The sequence below is a fragment of the Phaseolus vulgaris genome, chromosome 11 (genome assembly GCF_000499845.2).
Source record: "Phaseolus vulgaris cultivar G19833 chromosome 11, P. vulgaris v2.0, whole genome shotgun sequence".
Classification (NCBI taxonomy): domain Eukaryota; kingdom Viridiplantae; phylum Streptophyta; class Magnoliopsida; order Fabales; family Fabaceae; genus Phaseolus; species Phaseolus vulgaris.
Window position 1 is genome coordinate 7,154,980 of NC_023749.2, and position 20,979 is coordinate 7,175,958.

At 31.1% G+C, this 20,979-nt stretch overlaps 1 protein-coding gene across 2 annotated transcripts; it reads left to right on the top strand.

Annotated features, from left to right (window-relative positions):
• The first annotated feature begins 6,962 nt into the window (after positions 1 to 6,962).
• Positions 6,963 to 13,027, top strand: LOC137818835 (serine/threonine-protein kinase GRIK1-like). Of its 2 annotated transcripts, none has more exons than XM_068622465.1 (13): positions 6,963 to 7,404; positions 7,530 to 7,711; positions 7,819 to 8,196; positions 8,815 to 8,889; positions 8,976 to 9,020; positions 9,149 to 9,223; positions 9,610 to 9,697; positions 9,828 to 9,952; positions 10,172 to 10,267; positions 11,974 to 12,040; positions 12,134 to 12,249; positions 12,450 to 12,528; positions 12,611 to 13,027. In XM_068622465.1, the coding sequence occupies exons 3-13, from the start codon at positions 7,867 to 7,869 to the stop codon at positions 12,751 to 12,753; spliced, it is 1,239 nt and encodes a 412-aa protein (XP_068478566.1). In that variant the 5' UTR covers positions 6,963 to 7,404; positions 7,530 to 7,711; positions 7,819 to 7,866; the 3' UTR covers positions 12,754 to 13,027. The 2 variants fall into 2 exon arrangements, with proteins under 2 accessions (XP_068478566.1, XP_068478573.1); XM_068622472.1 differs by having other exon boundaries at positions 7,000 to 7,347.
• The last annotated feature ends 7,952 nt before the right edge of the window (positions 13,028 to 20,979 follow it).

Sequence of the window (20,979 nt, forward strand, 5' to 3'; positions counted from 1 at the left end):
TAAAAAAAAATCAAAAGCTTAAATCAAAATAAATATTTTATTTAAAACCTTAAATATGTTTGATGTATTAAGCATTCAATTTTTTAAAAATTGGTTATATATTAACAACTTATAAATTTAGATACAATACCCTTATATATTCTTAAAAAGGAAAAGACTTTAAATTTATCCAAAAACAAATTCAATGAAAGTTGGCATAAAATTCTCCCTGGTAGGATACTAATTATGAGATTCTATCATTATTAAATTAATTGCATATAATTGGGTACAATATTATATACAATAATTGCATATAATTTAATTATTATTATTTTCTTAATATTCCGTCAAGTTGGCAGGGGAAGATAATGAACCCCAACTTGTGTCGTAGCGTCAAAAACCATTCCTTGCTCAGTGTCTTCATAAAAATATATGCGAGTTGATACTGTGTCGATACATATGAAGGACTGATTATCACAGCTTGTAATTTTTCTCGCACAATGTGGCAGTATATCTCAATGTATTTTGTGCGTTCATGAAATACTGGATTTGTTGCTATATGTAATGCCGCTTGATTGTCACAAAAAAGTTGAGCTGACAAGTTACATGACACCTTTAAATCCTGCAATAGATATCGCAATCAAACTATCTCCAAACAAGTATTGGCCATCGCGCGCGGTATTCTGCTTTCGCTGATGATCTTGATACGTTTGTCTTCCCCAGTCTGAGTCGCAATAAGTTGTCAATGTCAGATTGTTTTTGGATAGCAATAACCATCCTTATCCTGGTGATCCTTTGATGTACTTTAGGACTCGAATTGCGGCATCCCAATGAGGTTTTCGTGGATCTTGTATATATTGACTTAGGGTCTGAACCGAAAATACTATGTCAGGCCGAGTAACTGTGAGGTATATCAGTCGTCCCACGAGTTGCCTGTATTTGACTGGATCCTTTAATAATTCTCCACAGGTGTGAGTTTTAGGTATTGTTTGGAAATTTGTCTAGACGAGCACCTGTGAGTCTCGTATCCTACAAAATATCAAGCGCATATTTTCTTTGGGACATGTAAATACCAACTTTGGAACGGGAAAATTCAATCCCTAGAAAATATTTTAGGTCTTCAAGATCTTTAATGCGAAATTGTTGTAATAAACAATCTGAATTTCTGTCAAATCATTGTATGTCAAAAGAATATCATCCACATAAATCAAAAGGGCAGTAAATAATGAGTTATTTTGTCTTGTGAATAGAGAGTAATCTGACTCTTGAAATCCTATAGATTTAATCCCATGAGAAAATGTTGAAAACCATGTCCGAGATGCTTGTTTGAGACCATAAAGGATTTGTTGAGTCGACATACAATGTTCTCCCTCTATCGATGATGCCGGGTGGCAAGTCCATGTAAATAATTTCATGCAATGTGCCATGTAAGAAGGCATTTTGCACATCTAGCTGGTGAATAAATTAATTGTTGGCTGCTGCAATGGTGAGGAGACACCTTAAAGTTGTTAATTTTGTTGTTGGTGAAAAAGTTTCAGAATAATTGACACCTTCAATATGAGTGTACCCTTTGCGACAAGGCGCGCCTTATATCTGTCGATGTTACCATCTGAGTTGCACTTTATTTTATAGACCCATTTGCATCCGATGGGTTTCTGCCCAACGGGTAACGGTGTCAAGGTCCGATTTAGCTGCAAGGCAGAAAGCTCTTCGTCCATTGTTTTTTGCCAATTTGGATCAAGGATAGCTTGAGCATAAGTGTGAGGTTCTTTGGTGGCTGTGATGTTAGCAAGATATGCACTATGTGTAGAAGAAAATCGTGAATTAGAAAGAAAATGATGCATAGGATACCTGGTTCCATTCAGTTGATCTTGGGCAGTGGTCAAATGATTGGCTTGGGATCCGTTATGTAGTTTTGAAGCCAGGAAGGTGGGGTTGATGTGCGACTGGATCGTCGAACAGGAAGGTCGGTTTGAGAAGGTTTGGTAATGGGTGTTAGACTTCTTGGCATGGGAGTAAAAGGTTGGTCTACTGGAGGTTCAGGTGTATTATGACGAGTAGGAGAAGAAGGTTGGTTTGATGGAGGTTCAGGTGCATTGTGATGAGTAAGAGAAGAAGGTTGATCGAGTGAATGTTGGACAGAAGTGGGTAAGTCAATGTCAATAGTGGGCAAAATACCTTGTGATGGAGGTGAGGATTGTGTCTGTGACTGTTGGCAGAATGGGAAAACACTTTCATGGAAGATGACATCTCGACTTGTAAAAAAAGTGTTTGCATCTATATCAAATAATTTGTATGCTTTTTTATTGAGAGGATAACCAATGAAGATGCATTGTCAAGCGCGCGGATCAAATTTTTGCTTAGGTGAACCAAAAGTTGCATAACATCTGAAAAGGTGATTTATTTTTTAGTAAAGGTGTTGGCAAGCGATTAATGATATATGTGGCGGTTAAAATGTATTCCCCAAAATTCTAATGGTAAATGGGACTGAAATAAGAGGACTGGTGCTGTGTTAAAAATGTGTCTATGTTTGCGTTCTACTACTCCATTTTGTTGAGGAGTGTAGACATTCAATACCTTTTTTGAGAAAAAAATTACACATAGAAATAAATTTCAATCCGTTGTCAACACGGATGGTTTTAACAGATGCCTGAAATTGATTTTGTGCAAAAGTAATGAATGAATCTGAGAGATGTTGGGTTTCAGACTTGTGATTCATAAGAAATAATCAAGTACATCTAGTATAGTCATCAACATAGTGAGAAAAAAACGTTTTCCCAAAATGAGTTGGGGTTTTATAAGGACCAAGTGTCACCATGCAATAGATTAAATGATGAGATTTTATTGTGCTTAAAGGAAAGGGTAGCCTTGTCTGTTTAGCTTTGGGATAAATAGTACAATTATTTTGAATGGGAATGATGCAAGTTGTAGACACGCCGGAGAAGGATGTCCAAGGCGCTTGTGCCATAAATCAGGGTCGGTCGATATTTGAGATGCGTGGACTTGGTTTGGAAGAGGGACATGTAATATAAGTCTGTGTGTTGTTTACCCGAGTCAATCATCCTCCCCGTAGTCAAGTCCTGCAAAATGCAACCTGTGCACAACAATTTAGTGAACTGGTTATCTTACTAACAGACATGAGATTTAAATTAAAAGAAAGAACACAAAGAACATTTTTTAGAGTGACTTTGCCATTGAATTTAATTGTGTCCATAGATGAAATGGGTGCAGTTGAGCCTGTGGGCAGATTAACATTTGAAATAAATGTTGATGAAGTGTGTGTGAAAAATTGTGAATCAGATGATTGCTCCACTATCCAAAATTGTGATTGGTTGCTCCACTATCCAAAATCCATGGTTTCGTAAAAGCAGACCTGCAGAGCTAACAAACGTGTCACTTTTAAATAGTCTTTGCCAATTGTTGAATTTGCTCGGCACTGAAGCCTTGTACGAGGTTTCTATCAGACTCGTTATTGATGCCTTTTTTGCCAGACGATCTTTTATTTAAGGGATAAAAATGGAGAGGCTGTCAGGGCACCAAGATCGGTGCTCTAATACAATATAAGAAAATGATTAAAAAAAATGGTAAGAAGAAGAGATGTTTCTTATTCTCTTATGTGTATGGTTACATCATGAAATATAAACTAAATTTATAAACAAAAATAATTAGTTGATATAGTGACTAAATTAGAGACCATTTTAGGGACTAAATAAATTTTTGGTTTCTAAATTAATTTCTATTATTGTTAAATGGTTTCTAAATTGGTATCTAATTAACAACTAAAGTTTTTGTTACCAAATTTAGAATCTAAATAATTGGTAGTTAAAACATTGGTAGCTAATTAAATACCAATTTAGAAACTATTTAACAATAATAGAAACTAATTTAAAAACTAATTTTTTTTTAGTTTCTAAAATGATTTCTAATTTAGTTACTATTGCAACTAATTATTTTGGTATTTAAAATTTAGTTTCTATTTGATGATTTTCTTGTAGTGTACTTAAATTGACTTTCTTAAGATTTTTTTAAAAGTTTCTTCTTACCCTGTACAATTATTTTAGCATAATTTTAGAATGTTTTCTCGACCAAAATATAAATAAGCTTAAAATAACTAAATGAGTACTATTATATTATAAATAGAATACCTAGATTACTAAAGTAAAAAAGAAATTATATGGTTTTAACTATAAATTATATAGATCCTAATTTTTTTTTAAAAAACTTTGGTAGCTAATTAGATATCAATTTAGAAACTATTTATCAATAATAGAAACTAATTTAGAAACCAAATTTTTTTTAGGGTCTCTAATTTAGTCACTATAACAACTAATTATATTTTGTCTCTAATATTTTTAGTTGTAGTACAATTTTCACTTCAACAAAAATTTCTTCGCTTGAGTGAAAATTGGGTTGAGACTAAGCTTAGTTGAAATAATATTTTTGCTTGAACAAAAATTTCTCTACTTGAGCGAAAAATCCATCGTTTGAATGAAAATTCCTTCGCTTGAGCGAAAATAAGATTGAGACTAAGATTTTGATTTCTATTCTATTTTAGTTTGACGGAAAAATATAAGAATTTATGTCTCGTTCAATAGACTCACATAATCCTAAAACAAAATTCAAAGTCATTACTCTACATTAATATAAAATTTTGCAACTTTTGGATAATCAAAGGACTTTTATGGTTTTAAAATGATTAAATATAACATGTATTATCATTAAAATCACAATTCATCAAAGACATTAAACTTCAAATTCAACTCACAATCAATCAACTACTTTTCCAATTGGTTAAGCTTCAAATATTTTTTATTAATCAACATCTATTTTACTCAACAAACAAACCTAAAGTTCTATTGAAAAATAAAACTAACTTTCCTTACGAGATTAGAAGTACGAGTACTCACAAAGAACTCCAACTTCTAAAAAAACAAAGATAACCTAACATGCACCACACAATTTTGATCAATGATCTGAACACACCACTAGGTTCCCAAACTAACAAAAACTCATACTAAAGTTATAAACACTACATGCAAATCATGTCTACCCAATTAAACAAACAAACAAACTCAAAATCGACTCAGAAAAAAAAATACAAGAAAGAAACTTATTCTAAATAAAATTATGATTGAACAATTTTATTTGAGTCACTACCAAAAGTCTAAAAGTGACATCTAATCGTCAATCTCACGAAGAATAAAGTCAAATTTCTAGAAGGAAGCAAATATATATATATATATATATATATTTATAGAAATAATGATTATTTTAATTTTGAAAACTAACTAATTTTTTAATTCTGAAACTATTTTCTAAATTCTTACAATAAATATATATTATTAAACATTTATATTGTATTAAATTTATCAGTATTTAAAGATGTAAACATTCATATCACTAAAATCATGAAATAGAAACTAATTTGTAGAAACCAAAATAATTAGTTGCAATAGTAACTAAATTAGAGACCATTTTAGAAACTAAAAAGAAATTTGGTTTCTAAATTAGTTTCTATTATTTTCTATTATTGTTAAATAGTTTCTAAATTGGTATCTAATTAGCAACCAAGGTTTTTGCTACCAAATTTAGAAACTAAATAATTGGTAGTTAAAACCTTAGTTGCTAATTAGATACCAATTTAGAAACTATTTAACAATAATAGAAAATAATAATTTTTTTTTTAGTTTCTAAAATGGTCTCTATTTTAGTTTCTATTGTAACTAATTATTTTGGTATGTAAAAATTGGTTTCTATTTCATGATTTTCTTGTAGTGTATCTATTGATGTAATAGGTTTTTGTGTAGACTTCTCTGACACGTGTTAACAATAGAAAAACATTATATTTAACATGTGCATTATTATTTTTTCATTTTTAATAACTATTAAATTAACATGTAACTAACATGTATTAAATTAAAATATATTTTTATCTTCGTAATAATATGATACAAGATTTAAACAATAACAATTATATATTTCATCTTCATAATAATATCACAACATATAAAATATATATAACTAACTTGTATATTATCTCAAGAGACAAAATATCTTTTTATCTTCAGAATAATATGATAACAGATTTAAACAATAACAATTATATCTTTCATCTTCAGAATAATATCACAATAGATAAAATATATATAACTACTAATTTGCATATTATCACAAGAGATAAAATATCTCTTTATCTTCAGAATAATATGATAATAGATTTAAACAATAACAATTATATCTTTCATCTTCTGAATAATAACACAACAGATAAACTCTTTATCTTTCATCTTAATAATTACTTTTTTCCTTAACCCCTATCTGGACCCTACCTGAATTGAGATCTCGAGTACCATATTATTGAATTTATTATTTATAAAGAAAACTGCTTATAATTATATATAAAAGATTTTTTTTTATATCAGTTTTTTTTATATTTTATGAATGATTTTATTTTTATTAGCACAACTCATTTTATTAATTTTATTATTTATAAATTTTATCTATGACATTTTATTATTTTTAAAATAACTATATATGAAAAATAATAATTAATATCATAAAAAATAAAAAAATATTTAGTTTTATAATATTTTTTATAATTTCAATATAAATTTTAATAATATTTTTTTATGTTAATGATTGTTATAACATGTCTTTTTAATTTTTTTAAATTTTTTTCCATAAATTTAATATAATTTTTTCATTTTTATTTTATTTTATATTATTTTTCATGTGATTATACATTATATTTAATATGTTAAATTCGTTAATATATTTGAACTATCAATAATTTCAATTCTAAATTGTAAACATCACCACTCCTTTTTTTAAAATATAGAAGAAATATTATCCCTTTAAACGATAAAAGATGATAAAGCCAAAATCTAGTCAAATAAATAAATTCAACCAATAATTAGTCAATTTAGGAAAAAAAAAGAAATTTTAGTTTTAGAATAAGTACTTCAAAGTACGATGAAAGGCTTAAATCGAGTATTACTATATTATTGAATTTAAAATGATAAAGACAATATACGCAATTTCTTCCTCTGAGGCGGTTCCAAAATATTCCTTTTTTGTTTCTTTCTGTTTTTCTTCACTTCTCTCCCTCCTTCACTTCCACTTCACTCTCCCTCTTCATCACTTATCTTAATTTTTCCCCTTTTTAATTCAATTAGTTTCTTCCATTTGGGTTTTCCGATTACTATTTTGAATTACGATTCGCTTCTCTTCTTTTTTCCTATTGAATTTACGAATTAGGGTTTAAGGGTCTCTGAGTCCCTCGATTCGCGCTACAAATCTAGGTCTGCTTTGTAGCCGGGGTGACGTTCAGGGCTATTGCACTTTGTTATTCTCGCGCATCGAAAGGAGGTAACTTTATGAACATTGGAATGCATATGTCGTTTTCGTCATTACCCAAGGTTCTAAGTAAGTTTATCAATTTTTGTTTTCTCCAATCGTTACTCATTTGTCTTTTTTTTTTATTGATGGTTGAATTTTATTTATGTTTTTTCTGTTGTTAAAATTTTACCCGTTTGTTTTTCATGCCAAAGGTCAACGAAATCTCCCACGATTGTTATAAACTGGAGTTATCAACATAATGTTGGATGTGAATCGTAGTAGTGAGTTTTATATCGCAACTCGTATTCTCCACCTAGCTGAATGGCACCCATTGGAACCGCAACGTTGAGTAGGGCGTGAGCCTTGAAGCCCTCTTTTCTTCCTTCTTAAATAAGTAAGAACTTCAAGTGTTTCTTTGGTAAAAAGATTGATTTGAAGATGTCATACTTTATTGTTGTTGGCATAGTGAACTTAACTGTTTTGTTGTTGTTGTTGTTGTAGATATTTAATTTTTTAGGCTGATAATCATCTTTTGGGTCCAAGCTCCACATGTTCGAAAAGATTCTTTCTTTTGCCTGTGTGATGGGGTGCTGTAGTTGTTTTGGGTTCATCAGGACACCTAACCGTCAAAGACAAAGGTCTAAGCCTGCCATTAACAATAATCTCTCCCAGGAGCCTCTGTTGGATGTTGATGACGACATTGAAGATGAAGAGGGCGAGGATTTGTATAACGATGAGGTTAGTAACTCTAGTGGAGATGATGCCGACGAAGAAACTCGTCCCAAGCGATCAGAAGATATTTTGAACTTCAGGGTAGAGAATGGCATGGTTTGTAGGCAGTTTCCTGTTAAAGATACTCACAAAGTTGTTCGCATGGAGGTAATTGTTGTGTGGGAGTAGCATTATTATGGTTTTTGCACCAATGGTGATTTTTTTTTGTATAGTCAGATACCAAGACTAGGTGAGCTAGTAGTATTTGATATGTTGGTTGATCTTGATTATATTTGGGTGAAAATTGAACTCACTGTATTAAGTGGTTTATGGTTTTCAGTTACTTCATCTCTTTTATAATGTGGTGTGTTTATTATGAGCTGCAATATAAATTTATTATTATATTTACTTAATTTAACTAGAAAATGAACTATTATAGATTTTTAATGAAATGCTACATGTCAAAGGAAGTTTGAGTTTAATTTTTATATTACACACACACCATTTTCAGTGTTAGACATGAAGTTGTGGCTAATATTTAAATGTCTTGGGTCATTGTTTTGTCTTCTCAGTTATTGTGTTATCTGCTTCTTCACTTGTACCCATAAGTTCCTGGTTCATATTAATCTTGCAATGATCTTTGTATCTTTCACTCACAATCCAGTTAGATGCCTATTGCTATAATGCTATTTGAAGATTTATTATTATTGACAAAACACTTCTCTGTTGTGAATATCTTTTCTCTCAGAACTTGGAAGTCATATTGAACTTTTATTTCCCTTTCAGGATGAAAATGGGAACAAGATGATAAATGAGTATATTCGTGAGTATAAGATTGGTTCTGGTAGCTATGGAAAAGTGGTGAGTGTAGTATTCATGGTACCTAATTACCTGTCCAGTCCCAATGATGACAATTTTCCTGAACCACTTTCTTACATACATTACAGGCTCTTTATCGAAGCTCTGTCGATGGAAAGCATTATGCAATCAAGGTAAGGAAAAATGACCATATGGACATAGTTTTTTAATACTGGGCTTTAACAAGGATTAATTTTTCCAATAATTATCAAGATAATGGTGTTTTATGTCGTTTGTTGAGCCTAAATCTTTTCAATTGAAGGCCTTTCATAAATCTCATTTACTGAAGCTTCGAGTTGCACCCTCAGAAACTGCCATGACTGATGTACTACGAGAGGTATATTTCTTCATATCTTTTGGTTTTCAGTCTGAAATCTGAAGTGGAAATATGTTTAAAACATGAATATGTTAAATTTTGGTAAATACATTATATAATTCCCTCATATCTGCCTCTAAATGGTTACACCTTATGTGCCATCTGTTTTTATTTGTGATTCTGTTTATACTGTGGTGTCCATTTATTTACTTATAGAAAGTACCCACATTCTTTCTTTGACAAAATTTGTACCTCCCATTTTCTGAAAAATTATGTTGCATGTTTTTCAGCTTATTATGCTTCCTGGTTTGGTATTTACGATAGACTATGTTTTCTAAATTTATCTGCTTTAGCTGTTGATGTCCCTATAGTATGTTAAAAGACCAATGTCATTTTGCTTTTTCCAGGTTTTCATTATGAAAATGGTGGAACATCCTAATATAGTCAATCTCATTGAGGTGATTGATGACCCAGAATCGGATAACTTCTACATGGGTACTGATGACTAGTTTCTTCTTGGTTTTCTTATTTAATGATTTACTAAAATTTATGTGTATTTGAGTTGAAGTGAAGAATAATAATACTTTTAAAGTCCTATGCCTGACTGCTGATTTTTCTTATACAGTACTTGAATACGTAGAAGGCAAATGGGTTTGTGAGGGTTCAGGTCCCGCATGTGGCTTAGGTGAAGAGACTGCTAGGAGATACTTGCGTGATATTGTTTCTGGATTAACATATCTTCATGCTCATGTAATATTATTTCTCTCTATCTATCATTTTGTGGTCATACTGATTAAGTCTCTCTTTCTCACAGTTTTTGCATATGAATTTCAATATCTGATGATCTTCATGTTAAACAAAGAAAAGAAATTATAACATGACATCATTTATGTTAGATGTTCATACTTTTATTTACAAATATGTTTAAATAGTTTGATCAATTTAGTGTTTTTTTTTCTGGAAAAGCAGAACATAGTACACGGGGATATTAAACCGGATAATCTGTTGATCACTCATCATGGTACTGTGAAGATAGGGGATTTCAGTGTCAGCCAGGCTGTTGAGGTAATGTTATTCCTGAGCCCAAATGTAAATTTGATTACTTAAAATAATACCAAAGCTGTAGAGTTTACAGGGCATTAATGTTTCTTCAAATGCAACATGGGAAACTTTTCTTTTAGGTGAAACTGAAATATGATTGCACATGTGTGGAGTTTTAAATGTGAATACAGGAAAGTATGAAATTTGATTAATGTACTTATCAATAGTTGTGATTAAAGTAATGACTTCATCAAACAACTTTATCACAAATTGTAACAAAGAAGTTTGTTAGTGTCAAGGCATATGAACTCGTGATTTCCCCTATAGGTGATTAGTCGATCATCAATCATACAGTTGATTCTGGCCTACTGAGTTGAGATGATATAGAACTAGGCGGGAGAGACAGAAAGAGAGAGATCAAAGAGTTGTGCACCACACTGCCCTTGTTATTGTTTCAGTTTGTCTAAAATGTGCAACAGCCATGCTTTTTTTGTAAGACAGAACAGAACCCAACATTTTATAGTAATAAAATCCAAACCAACAATAGCTCCCTAATTAACCAACTGGCTTTTTTTCTCATTCTTTTTACACATCACATGTCAGGCACACACCTTGTTAGAGATGTTGGTAACATTGAACAGGTTAGGATTTGGGAAGTCCTAGAAGCTTATATGGAACTTGTAATGGTTTCTGTAATCTTGGGACATAGTTATCAATCTTCGAATCCAAGGCAAAGGGGCTGATCACATAAACCCTATAGTGGGGATAACCACTATCCCTAAGATTTTAACTGATGACAACAATGGAGATTGAGTTTTGCAGTGCCATGAACCCACCACACAAACACAATAAGGTGGGGGGTCTTGATACAGCCATGTGCAGTAGTTCATTTTGCTATAGAGCCACGGGATCTTCCAGAGTAAGTACAAAACTTCATTTTAGCTGGCACAAGCCATTCTTGAGGACAAGGTAAACCTTTAGGGGAGCAGGAGTGTTAAGATAGCTGTTTGTTGTCAATCTGTCACATTAGTTAGTTGGGGCTTGGATAATTAGAGGAAGGAAACAATTTAAAACGCAAGAGTGCAATTTTCCCGGGAATAAAGATATCTGGGGATATATTTTCATAACCTCCTAACAAACATGAGAATGTTTATTCTAATCTTCACATTCGCAGAAGTTAAAGAAATGACGTGAAGCAAATACCTATGTGCTCTTTTGTGTGTTAAAGGAGGGAATCACAAAAATATCCATATGCATATAACAAATTAAATAAAGCACAGGGTAAAAAAGGGTATTTTCCAGTGTAGAAATACAATTTCTTATCCCATTAAGTGACATTGTCTCTGAAATTTTGCGGTGTAGAATAACAAAAATGATTTTGGCGGCCATGCTTTTCTAACTTCCCATCACATTGAAAAGTGAAGCAAACATCGTTTTGGTTGGAGGCTGCATCCCCTAGTCTGTTGCCATATCCCACTAATGATTAGCATATGTAGAGAAAAAATAATGCCTTTTCCCCTAACTCAAATAGTAATGCTACCCTACAGAGGCAGAGTTGGTTAGGCAAAAACCAGCGAACTGCTATAACTAAGGAAAATACAAAGGAGAAAAAAAAGTAGTATAGAGGACTAAAACTATAAATCTGTTCTCAATTGGATCATTCACATCTCGTCCTAGTTCATTCTATTCTTCCTAACTTTTTTTACAACAAACTGAGTTTCATTTTGCAGGATAATAAGGATGAGCTTCGTCGATCACCTGGCACTCCTGTTTTCACTGCACCAGAGTGTATTTTAGGTTGCTTTTACTTTTCAAGCCTGCAAGATTCTGTTGATATGTAGTAGTTGAAGTACAGGTTCTCACTGCTGTTATGTCTGGTTATGTTTATAGGTCTGACCTATGGTGGTAAAGCTGCAGACACGTGGGCAGTAGGAGTTACTTTATACTGTATGATATTGGGTGAATACCCTTTTCTTGGAGACACACTTCAAGATACATACGACAAAGTAAGAATTACACACAGACATATATGACAAAGCAAGAAAGACACAAGTTTTTATTATAATCACAACAAAAATGACACTTTATTCAACTTCTCACCTTTCCTTTACAAAACTACATAACTTTTACACCTGATATTGCATATGACGTTCATGTTTACTGGTGCCAATATCACGATCTTAACTGGCTGTTCTTTTTAATCCAGATAGTCAATAATCCTTTGGTACTCCCCAATGATTTGAATCCGCCATTGAAGAACTTGATAGAAGGCTTACTTTCCAAAGGTATGCATAACGTTCTGTATTTTTGTCATGTCACGTGACTATATTTTCCTTGTTAATGATCGAGTACATTTGAAATCTGCAGACCCAAGACTAAGGATGACTTTGGGTGATGTTGCGGAAGATAGTTGGATTATTGGAGATGATGGACCAATTCCCGAGTACCTTTGTTGGTGCAAAAGGAAGAGCTTGGGTATTGAAGACCATGATGAGAGCAAAACCAACTAAAATTATTTTTAGCTTGCATTTATGTACAGTTGAAATTGAAAAGCCCTGATTTTTTCCCCTTAGACTCTTGGTATTTTATGATTATATAGAAGCAGTCTTGAAGGAATCTCAAACTTTTAAGAATATGTGGCTTATCTAGGCATGATAAGTAGCAGAGGATAAAAAATGTTTATTTATTTTTTGGTGAAAGAATTTGATGTCCAGAAGTAGAAACTTACTTATGTTTATCTTTGTATACATTGATCATCAACAAGCATATGGCTTTTTAGGTCCATTTTTGCATAATGGCTACCAATTAAGGAAAGTGCCACCCAAATAATTTCCACGGTTTCTAAAGTCCAAGTAATTTTGTGCTTCAAAGATGCATGTAAAATACTTGTTCTGACAACATACTATCAATCATCGTAATGAGCTGGAGCAACTTTATAAATTCTGATTCTAATGTCACGTGGAATAAAGCAGCTATCATGTTCTTATTCTATGTGCTTTTAATGATAAAGGGTGAAAAGCACCAACCCAAAGAAGCATTTGTTGCCATCGTTGTTATTATTATCTAGACTTTTCCTTCCTCTGCATGTGCCTCATTTTTATACCACAGAAACAGACAAATGAGGGATACAATTTGGTTTTATATCATAATCAGTTTGCTGGATCATTGTTTTTTTATACTTGTATTTTGCTTCAGGCTTTCTTATTGGAGATATCTCATACATCTAGGACGCACTCAACCAATTTCATACAATGACTAGCATCAATTTTATTTTATATAATCAATCAATTTTTTTTCTGTCTGGCCCCAGCCTGTGCATGCTAGAAAGTCGTACTATAAGTGGAAAAGGCAGAGAAAATTGTTTCTGAAGTAAAGTTTGATCTTAAATGGAAAGGCAAAAGACTATTTTGGTATTATGATGGAAATTTCCCCAGAATATAATGAGTTTCCTTTCTTTAGCTTCATCATCTATTTTTCATGTATGTTTGTAGGAAAAAACTGGGAATTCTGATTTTATTCTTGCACATTTAAAAGTGTAAACTTGTTACAATAAACTATAATTTATTCAAATAAAAACATTTTTCACCTTTAAAGTAACACTAATATTTACATGTATAAATGGATTATTTTAAATATATTTCTTTGAGGTCGAATATTTTGAAATTATTTTTGCTGAAATATATATTTATTCCAATCTTAATTCTGTTATCCTTATTAAGATTATTACATTAAATATTGTACACTTTAATGTTTAGTAATTTTGTTACAAGAAATGTTTCAAATGAATTAAAGGAGAAAAAGATTAATAAGTTGTCTATAATTTCAATTTTTAAATGACACAAAATGTAACATTCCTATAATATATATATATAAATATATATAATATTAATTCAAATGAAAATTTAGATTACATATTACATATGTTAATATAAATATTTTATTAGTGAAAAGTCTTTAGCTAAATGTTTTCGTAAAACGTATGTCATCACACTTAACATACAAGAAAAAACATTATCATCATTCTCAATATTAATAAATGTATATTTAGCCGCTAATGCAAGATATCTTTCAAAATATTCTAACCATAATAAACAAGTTTCACTAAAGATTAATACTTGATATATTTTGAATTTGCCTTTAGTCGATCTATGCTCCTAATGTCAGGGTGATACAATCATATACTTAAGTCAATTGTATATTTCAGTCTTTCATCTCCTGAAATCCAATTTACATGAAACATAAGTGTCATTTATTATTGTCACCCAAAATAAGCATATATATCATGCATACGTCATGTCATACATCTTATAATTAATTAGATACTTTCATAGCATATACAGAGAGTTATACATTTTATACATCATTATAAAAGCATACAATACCAAATAAAATCATCACTTTTCAACACATCATTGCTTGAGTGAGTTTCTCTTGCTTGAGCAACCTCTCTACTTTGTCATAAGCAAGCATCGACCATTTTGATTGAGCAATACTCTTGTTGTTTGAGTGAAATGCAACTTGATAGCAACATACCCTTCGAGTTCTCCTAATTTAAATGACCATCTTGCCACTTGAGCATTTTCGTTAATGCTTGAGTGTCAACCATTTGTGAAAAATATTTCAATAAGTTCTTTAGTCACCTTCACTGCCATTGGACGCTTCAACATCCAACCAGAGTCCGAGTGTTCAAGAAGTATGTACATTGTCTCTACCACACTTAAACATTTAAAACAACACTTAAGTCTTTAAGTCATATCACTTGAGCGTCTTGTATAATTTTTGACCGGTATGCTTTCAAAGGAGAGAGAATCACTTTGGTTTCTCTCTTATTCAAGCTATAAGTCATCGTTAGAATTATACGCATCTTCGCTTAAACGACTTTGCATCACTTAAACAACGTGGTAAGTACAATTATTGCACATCACTTGAATCTCTTCTGAGCAACAACTTGTTACTTAAACGATATTTGATCCAAGAGTTGTACCAAACAGTCATAACACATCATTCATCAAAAGTTTTCAACATCTACAAGAATTCTATAACTCTTAGGCTCATCATTCCTGATGTTCTTATATATATAATAATAACAACATCAACATAGACCAACAATCCTATTCATGAATTCATATATCTTCAAATTCCATATATTACCTATATCAAATTAATCATCACATTGTAACCCTTATATGCATTCAAACATACTTTATCCAATAATCTCTTCTAGATCATTTCAACCATTCAAACAATTTAGGTAAACCCTAAAAAATCAACCATAGACAATATTTTTCCCTAATCATTCACTTAAAAGAAGAAGAAAAAGAAGAGAAATAAAACTCAAAAAGTATTGCTTATACTTACCAAATCCAAACTTAAAAAATGAAATTATATCTTTCCAGCTATTCATAATCTTAATTTGGTAAAATTTTCACAATCATAACTTCACTTGTTGTGAAAAGAATGTACTGAAAAATTATAAAGAAACTAAAAATTTAAGAAGAAAATAAAAAATAAACTTAAAATTTCTATTTATAAAGTTTCATCTCTATTAATTTAAGATTTATTATTATTAGAAAGTAGACTTTAAACTTAATCAAACCTATAAACTCTAAATGACTTTGATACCATATTAAAAATTAAATTTAAATTTAATTCAATTTTATAAAAACAACTTATAAAATAAAATTTATATATAATTATATACTATAAAATATTTATCTATTTATATATTATAAAATATTTATTTCTAGTGGATGAATCAAACTTAACGAAAATTCAGACTCCATTAGAACAGATTAATTATGTTTTTGAAGTAAAAATGAATTACCAACATACCAATATTTGTGATACAGTAAAAATAAGTAGGAGTGGTATTATTTGTTTTGATGAATGAAAGTTTTGATTATACATAGGTGGCATGGGATGGGTGCGTTAGGTGAAAAGGGACCACGTGAGTGAGTGAAGAAGAAGAAGAAGAAGATTACAGTCTGAAATGTGCATAGACACAGAATGAGAGAGAATTTAGAAAAGAAGGAAGAAAAGAAGAAAGAAATGAAGAAAGAAAAGAAGCACACCTCTCCCAAATATCACCTTCATAAATTATTGTTCATTCAATCACATCAACTACCCAATAAAGATAAAACCTTTCCTTTCATTCACTGCAATGCCACTGCTATTAATTACTTCCATGTGGATCCCTTCACCCACTTCACTGCCAATTTTTTTCTACCTTAACCAACTTTTTTTGTAACTTATTTATAAATAATGTTTAAAAATGTGTATGAGATTTTATTTACACCCAATTTCTTTATGGATTTTTATTTGTAAGTAATATGTAGGTAATATACTGTTTTACTTATGATTTTTTTATTGTTATTTATTGGTAATTGTATTTTTTTTTAGTGTTATCTCATTTTTCTTCAAATAATTCAAAAAGTATTATGAATAATAAAAAATGGCACTCATATTTTTTTTTAGGTTAAGAGGTGCTTATGTTTTTCATTCATAATATTTGAATTTGTCTGGTGACTTTGATTATTTTCAGTTCTTAATCTTATTTAATCTCTCAAATAGTTTGAATGTTAACTCATTACATGTTCTTTTAACTTAATGAAAGGCATTTTTTTCTAAAGGTATTCTTTAGGAAATAAACATTTGTCTATGAAAAAGGTGTAAAGAATTGTTTCTCTTGCTAGATTGTATCGTTGACATTACTTTTGTTTTGATTACCATCTACACTAACATTTGTGGATCTATAATTTTGAAAGTTAAATAATATCAAAATTTATATATATTATTATTGTTATTGATATAGTAAAAAATATTTTAATATAATTATAATTATAAAAAATACACATATTTAAAAGATAATTCTTTTTTTTAAACTTTTTTTGAACTTATCAATAATTAAAATATTATGAAACGTAATTATCAAGAGAAACATGTATGATAAATAACTTATAGTTGTAATCCCCTGAAAACAAAGTTATGTAATCCCAAAGCACAAGTCCTCCTTTCCCACCACAACCTTCATCTCTTTCTTATTTTTTCTTCTTTTTCTTTAACATTTTTTCTTCCAAACTTTATCTATTTCAGAATCTGATCATACCTCGTAATAGGTATGAAACTAGGGATCAATCGTATCCGATCAAAATTTCAAATGGAGTAAGTTCGTTTTTACTATATAGATTTATTGTTATATGCTTTTCTCCATGATTTTGTCATCAATATGGGTGTGGTCAGTTGAGAAAAATATTCCTTTCAACCTGATTAACCTTACACTGAAATTTGGTGATGTTTGGATGAATTGCTTCAGATCCTCAGGTTTTTGTATAACCTTTTTGACTTAGATTTTGGAAGGTTGCTTTGGAGATAAGGAATTTTAGGTAAGGGAAACTAATATTCTCTTTCAATAGAAATTTAGGTTAGAAGATTTCAATGTGAAGGTGACGTGGTCACAAGTTCTAAAATTCTATTGCAAGGTGTGAATTTTTTATTGAAATAAATGTTAAATTATGAAAAGGATTGAAAGTTTTAAACAACTGAACAAGTTATTGATGATTTAAATTGATTATGGTACGAATTATGAATTTTAATCTTGATTTTTACTTGACAAATTGGGTTTTTAAAAGGATGTGTATTTGCTTTCTGTCTCAAATCCGCTCATTAAAACTGCCCTGTGCTAAGCGAATTTGGACATGTAGATTTGGGGTACTCTCAGCCCGAAATCCACTAAGCACTTTTCCCTGCACTTAAGCGAAATTTCTCTGTGCTGAGCGAATTTGAGTTGCAGTTTTGAGGTGCTCTCGGTTTGAAACCCGCTTAGCCAAATTCCATGCGCTGAGCGGATTTGAGATGCAATTTTTTTGTGTGTTTATTGTCTCAAATTCGCTCAGCCAAATTTATGTGCTCATACAATTTTTTCTGGGCTCAAGTCAATCTTAAGTGGCTAAAACCATTTTAACAAGATTTGTTATTTTGCCTATATATCTTTTGTTTTCTTTTCTATAGGTCACAAAATTGAATTAAATATTTTAAAATTTTATCATTTTGTAAATTGGAAGTGAATACAAATTTCCAAGGCCTATACTTGATCAAATTTATATAACATAAGTGTTTAAAACAATTTACTCAATTGATTTGTGAAATTTTTATGTTATGTGAATATTGTTTATATTTTAAATCAGTTTTAAAAGTATAGGTTTTTGTGTGATTGAATCATATGTGGATGAGTTAAATGAAATATGAATCATGTGGAATGTGATCAAGACATAATATTTTTAGGAAAGAAAATATTGTGTTGAGATTTGTTAGAATGTGCATTGGTTAGATATTCGTCTAGAAGAAGAAATCATGACTCTACTAATATATTAGAATCATATGGATAAAGATATTTAGGTGATGAGAGTCGAAGGAGGTTCATATGACTTTGTCTATGGTTTGAAAAATAATCTGGTCTGACATGTCATGTGAATTAACCATGTCATATGATGTGATTTGATACTGATATTCTTATATGCATAACTGTGTGAATTTCATAGCAAGATAATATGACAAATGCATATCTCTAAGTTTGAATTAATGCACGAGTCTTCTAGAAGTAGAGTAAGTGCATGTGTGTAGATGTCAGTGAATTTTTGCATGAGTGATGTGGAACATAATTTTTTTTTTTTAAATAAAAGCTTCCATGTTAGGTATCACTATGCAACTTAAGATCTCAGCTAGGCTGACACCTCAAGTTACAACAATCATTTAGCATCACATGAAAAAAATATTATTGAACAAAAGAAAAAAAAAAGAAAAAAAATACAAAAATACGGGGGGACTAGACCAAAACCCATATGTTAACAAAAATGATACATAGGTAGACTATACCTATTCATAAAGAATTCTAAGAATAGACAAGGTGGAAGCCTATTATACCAAAGAAAAGGCTCTCTATGAAAAAATCCTAAATTAGCCAACTTATCAGCACACGCATTTCCTTCACGAAAAATATGAGTAACCATAAACCTAATTTTCCCACAGTAATTAAGATAAGCATTCCATCGATTACGAAGCATCCAAGGAACAGTTGTCCTAGCAGTAAACGCAGCACAAACCAAAGCAGAATCACATTCCAACCAGACATTAGTAAGCCCCATCTTTTGAGTTTCCTCCATAGCATGTATAACCCCATAAAACTCAGCAACTAGAGCAGTCTGAACTTCAAGAAATGCAGAAAAAGCTCCAATAAATTCCCCCATACTCCCACGAAAAATACCTCCGCAAGTAGCAAGACCAGAATACCCCCTAGCAGCCCCATCAGTGTTAATTTTAACCCAGCCTGGTGAAGGAAACTCCCATCTAAAAGGAAGAGGACGTAAAACTTTACCAGTACGAGTGTTAATACCAAAAAACTTGAGCACATTGAAATCGAACATATCATTCTTCATTGAAGCTTTAGACGAATTACCCACTAGACAAGTTAAATCTTTAATAACCAAAATAGCCCTAGAAACCTCAATCTTATCCTGAAAACGAGTATAATTCCTCATACGCCATATCATCCAAATAGAAAAAGTTATCACAGCTAGCTTAATCAATTTAACCAACGGACTACCATCACTCTTAATAAAAGAAAGAAGATCATCCTTATTAGAGAAATGATAAGTAGGAAAAATGTGTTGAACCCATCTCCAAATACGCAAAGCATTAGCACATTCAAAAAATAAATGTTGAATAGATTCCTCGTGTTTTTCACAAAGCGTACACATAGAACAAATATGCAAACCTTTATTTTGAATATGATGATCTGTAGGAAGCCGTCCATGAAAAACTTTTCAAAGGACAAGAGTTTTGGAAGGCGGAATATATGAAGACCAAATAAATTTACCCCAACCACAGGAAACCCCTGGATCCAAGAAAAAAGTCCTAGCTGATTTAAGAGTGAGACGACCAGACTCATCTAGAATCCAATTAGGAATATCCTGTACTGCCCTAACCATGATATGACTAAAAAGATGAGGCATATGCTGTAAAGACAATGGAATATTCCAATCACCACCTGTCCAAAACTGAGAGACTGTATTCGAACTACTAGCACCATTAGATAATCCTGCAATATTTGCTAAAGAAATAGTAGCACACCATTTATCATTCCAGAAATTAATAAGAGAACCTGTACCAACAGTCCAAGAAGTATAATCAAGTATAGTAGAATAAAACTGCTTAATTCCATGCCAAAGAGATGACGATCTATAAACCATTCGAAACTCGTATTTTGATTTAAGGACCCTGGCTTTCAAGAGTAAAGACCAAGGCTTGTTGCTATAAGCAAAGTTCCAAGCAAGCTTAAGAAGATATGCATTATTTTCATGGTGAAGGTTAATAATTTTCAAACCTCCATTCTCAAGGGGAGAACAAATCGTATCCCAATTAACAGTAGTTATACCTTTTTTCAAAATATCACCAGTCCAAATAAAATTTTGACATCACTGCTCAACTTGCTTAAGAAGAGAAACAGACCATTTATACAAATTAAAACTATAAACTAGAAGACCCGTAATCACCGTATATCAAAAATTTACAAACATTTAATTTTTTTATTGTACTTGAAATAAATAAAGTACGATGATTCATATGATTGGGATTGAATGATTAAATCTAAATTTGTATCGAATGTAATCACTAGCTTACAATGTTTTTATTTATTGGTGGTGTTCTTTTTAAAAATATGTGATGTGTTGCAAATGACTTGG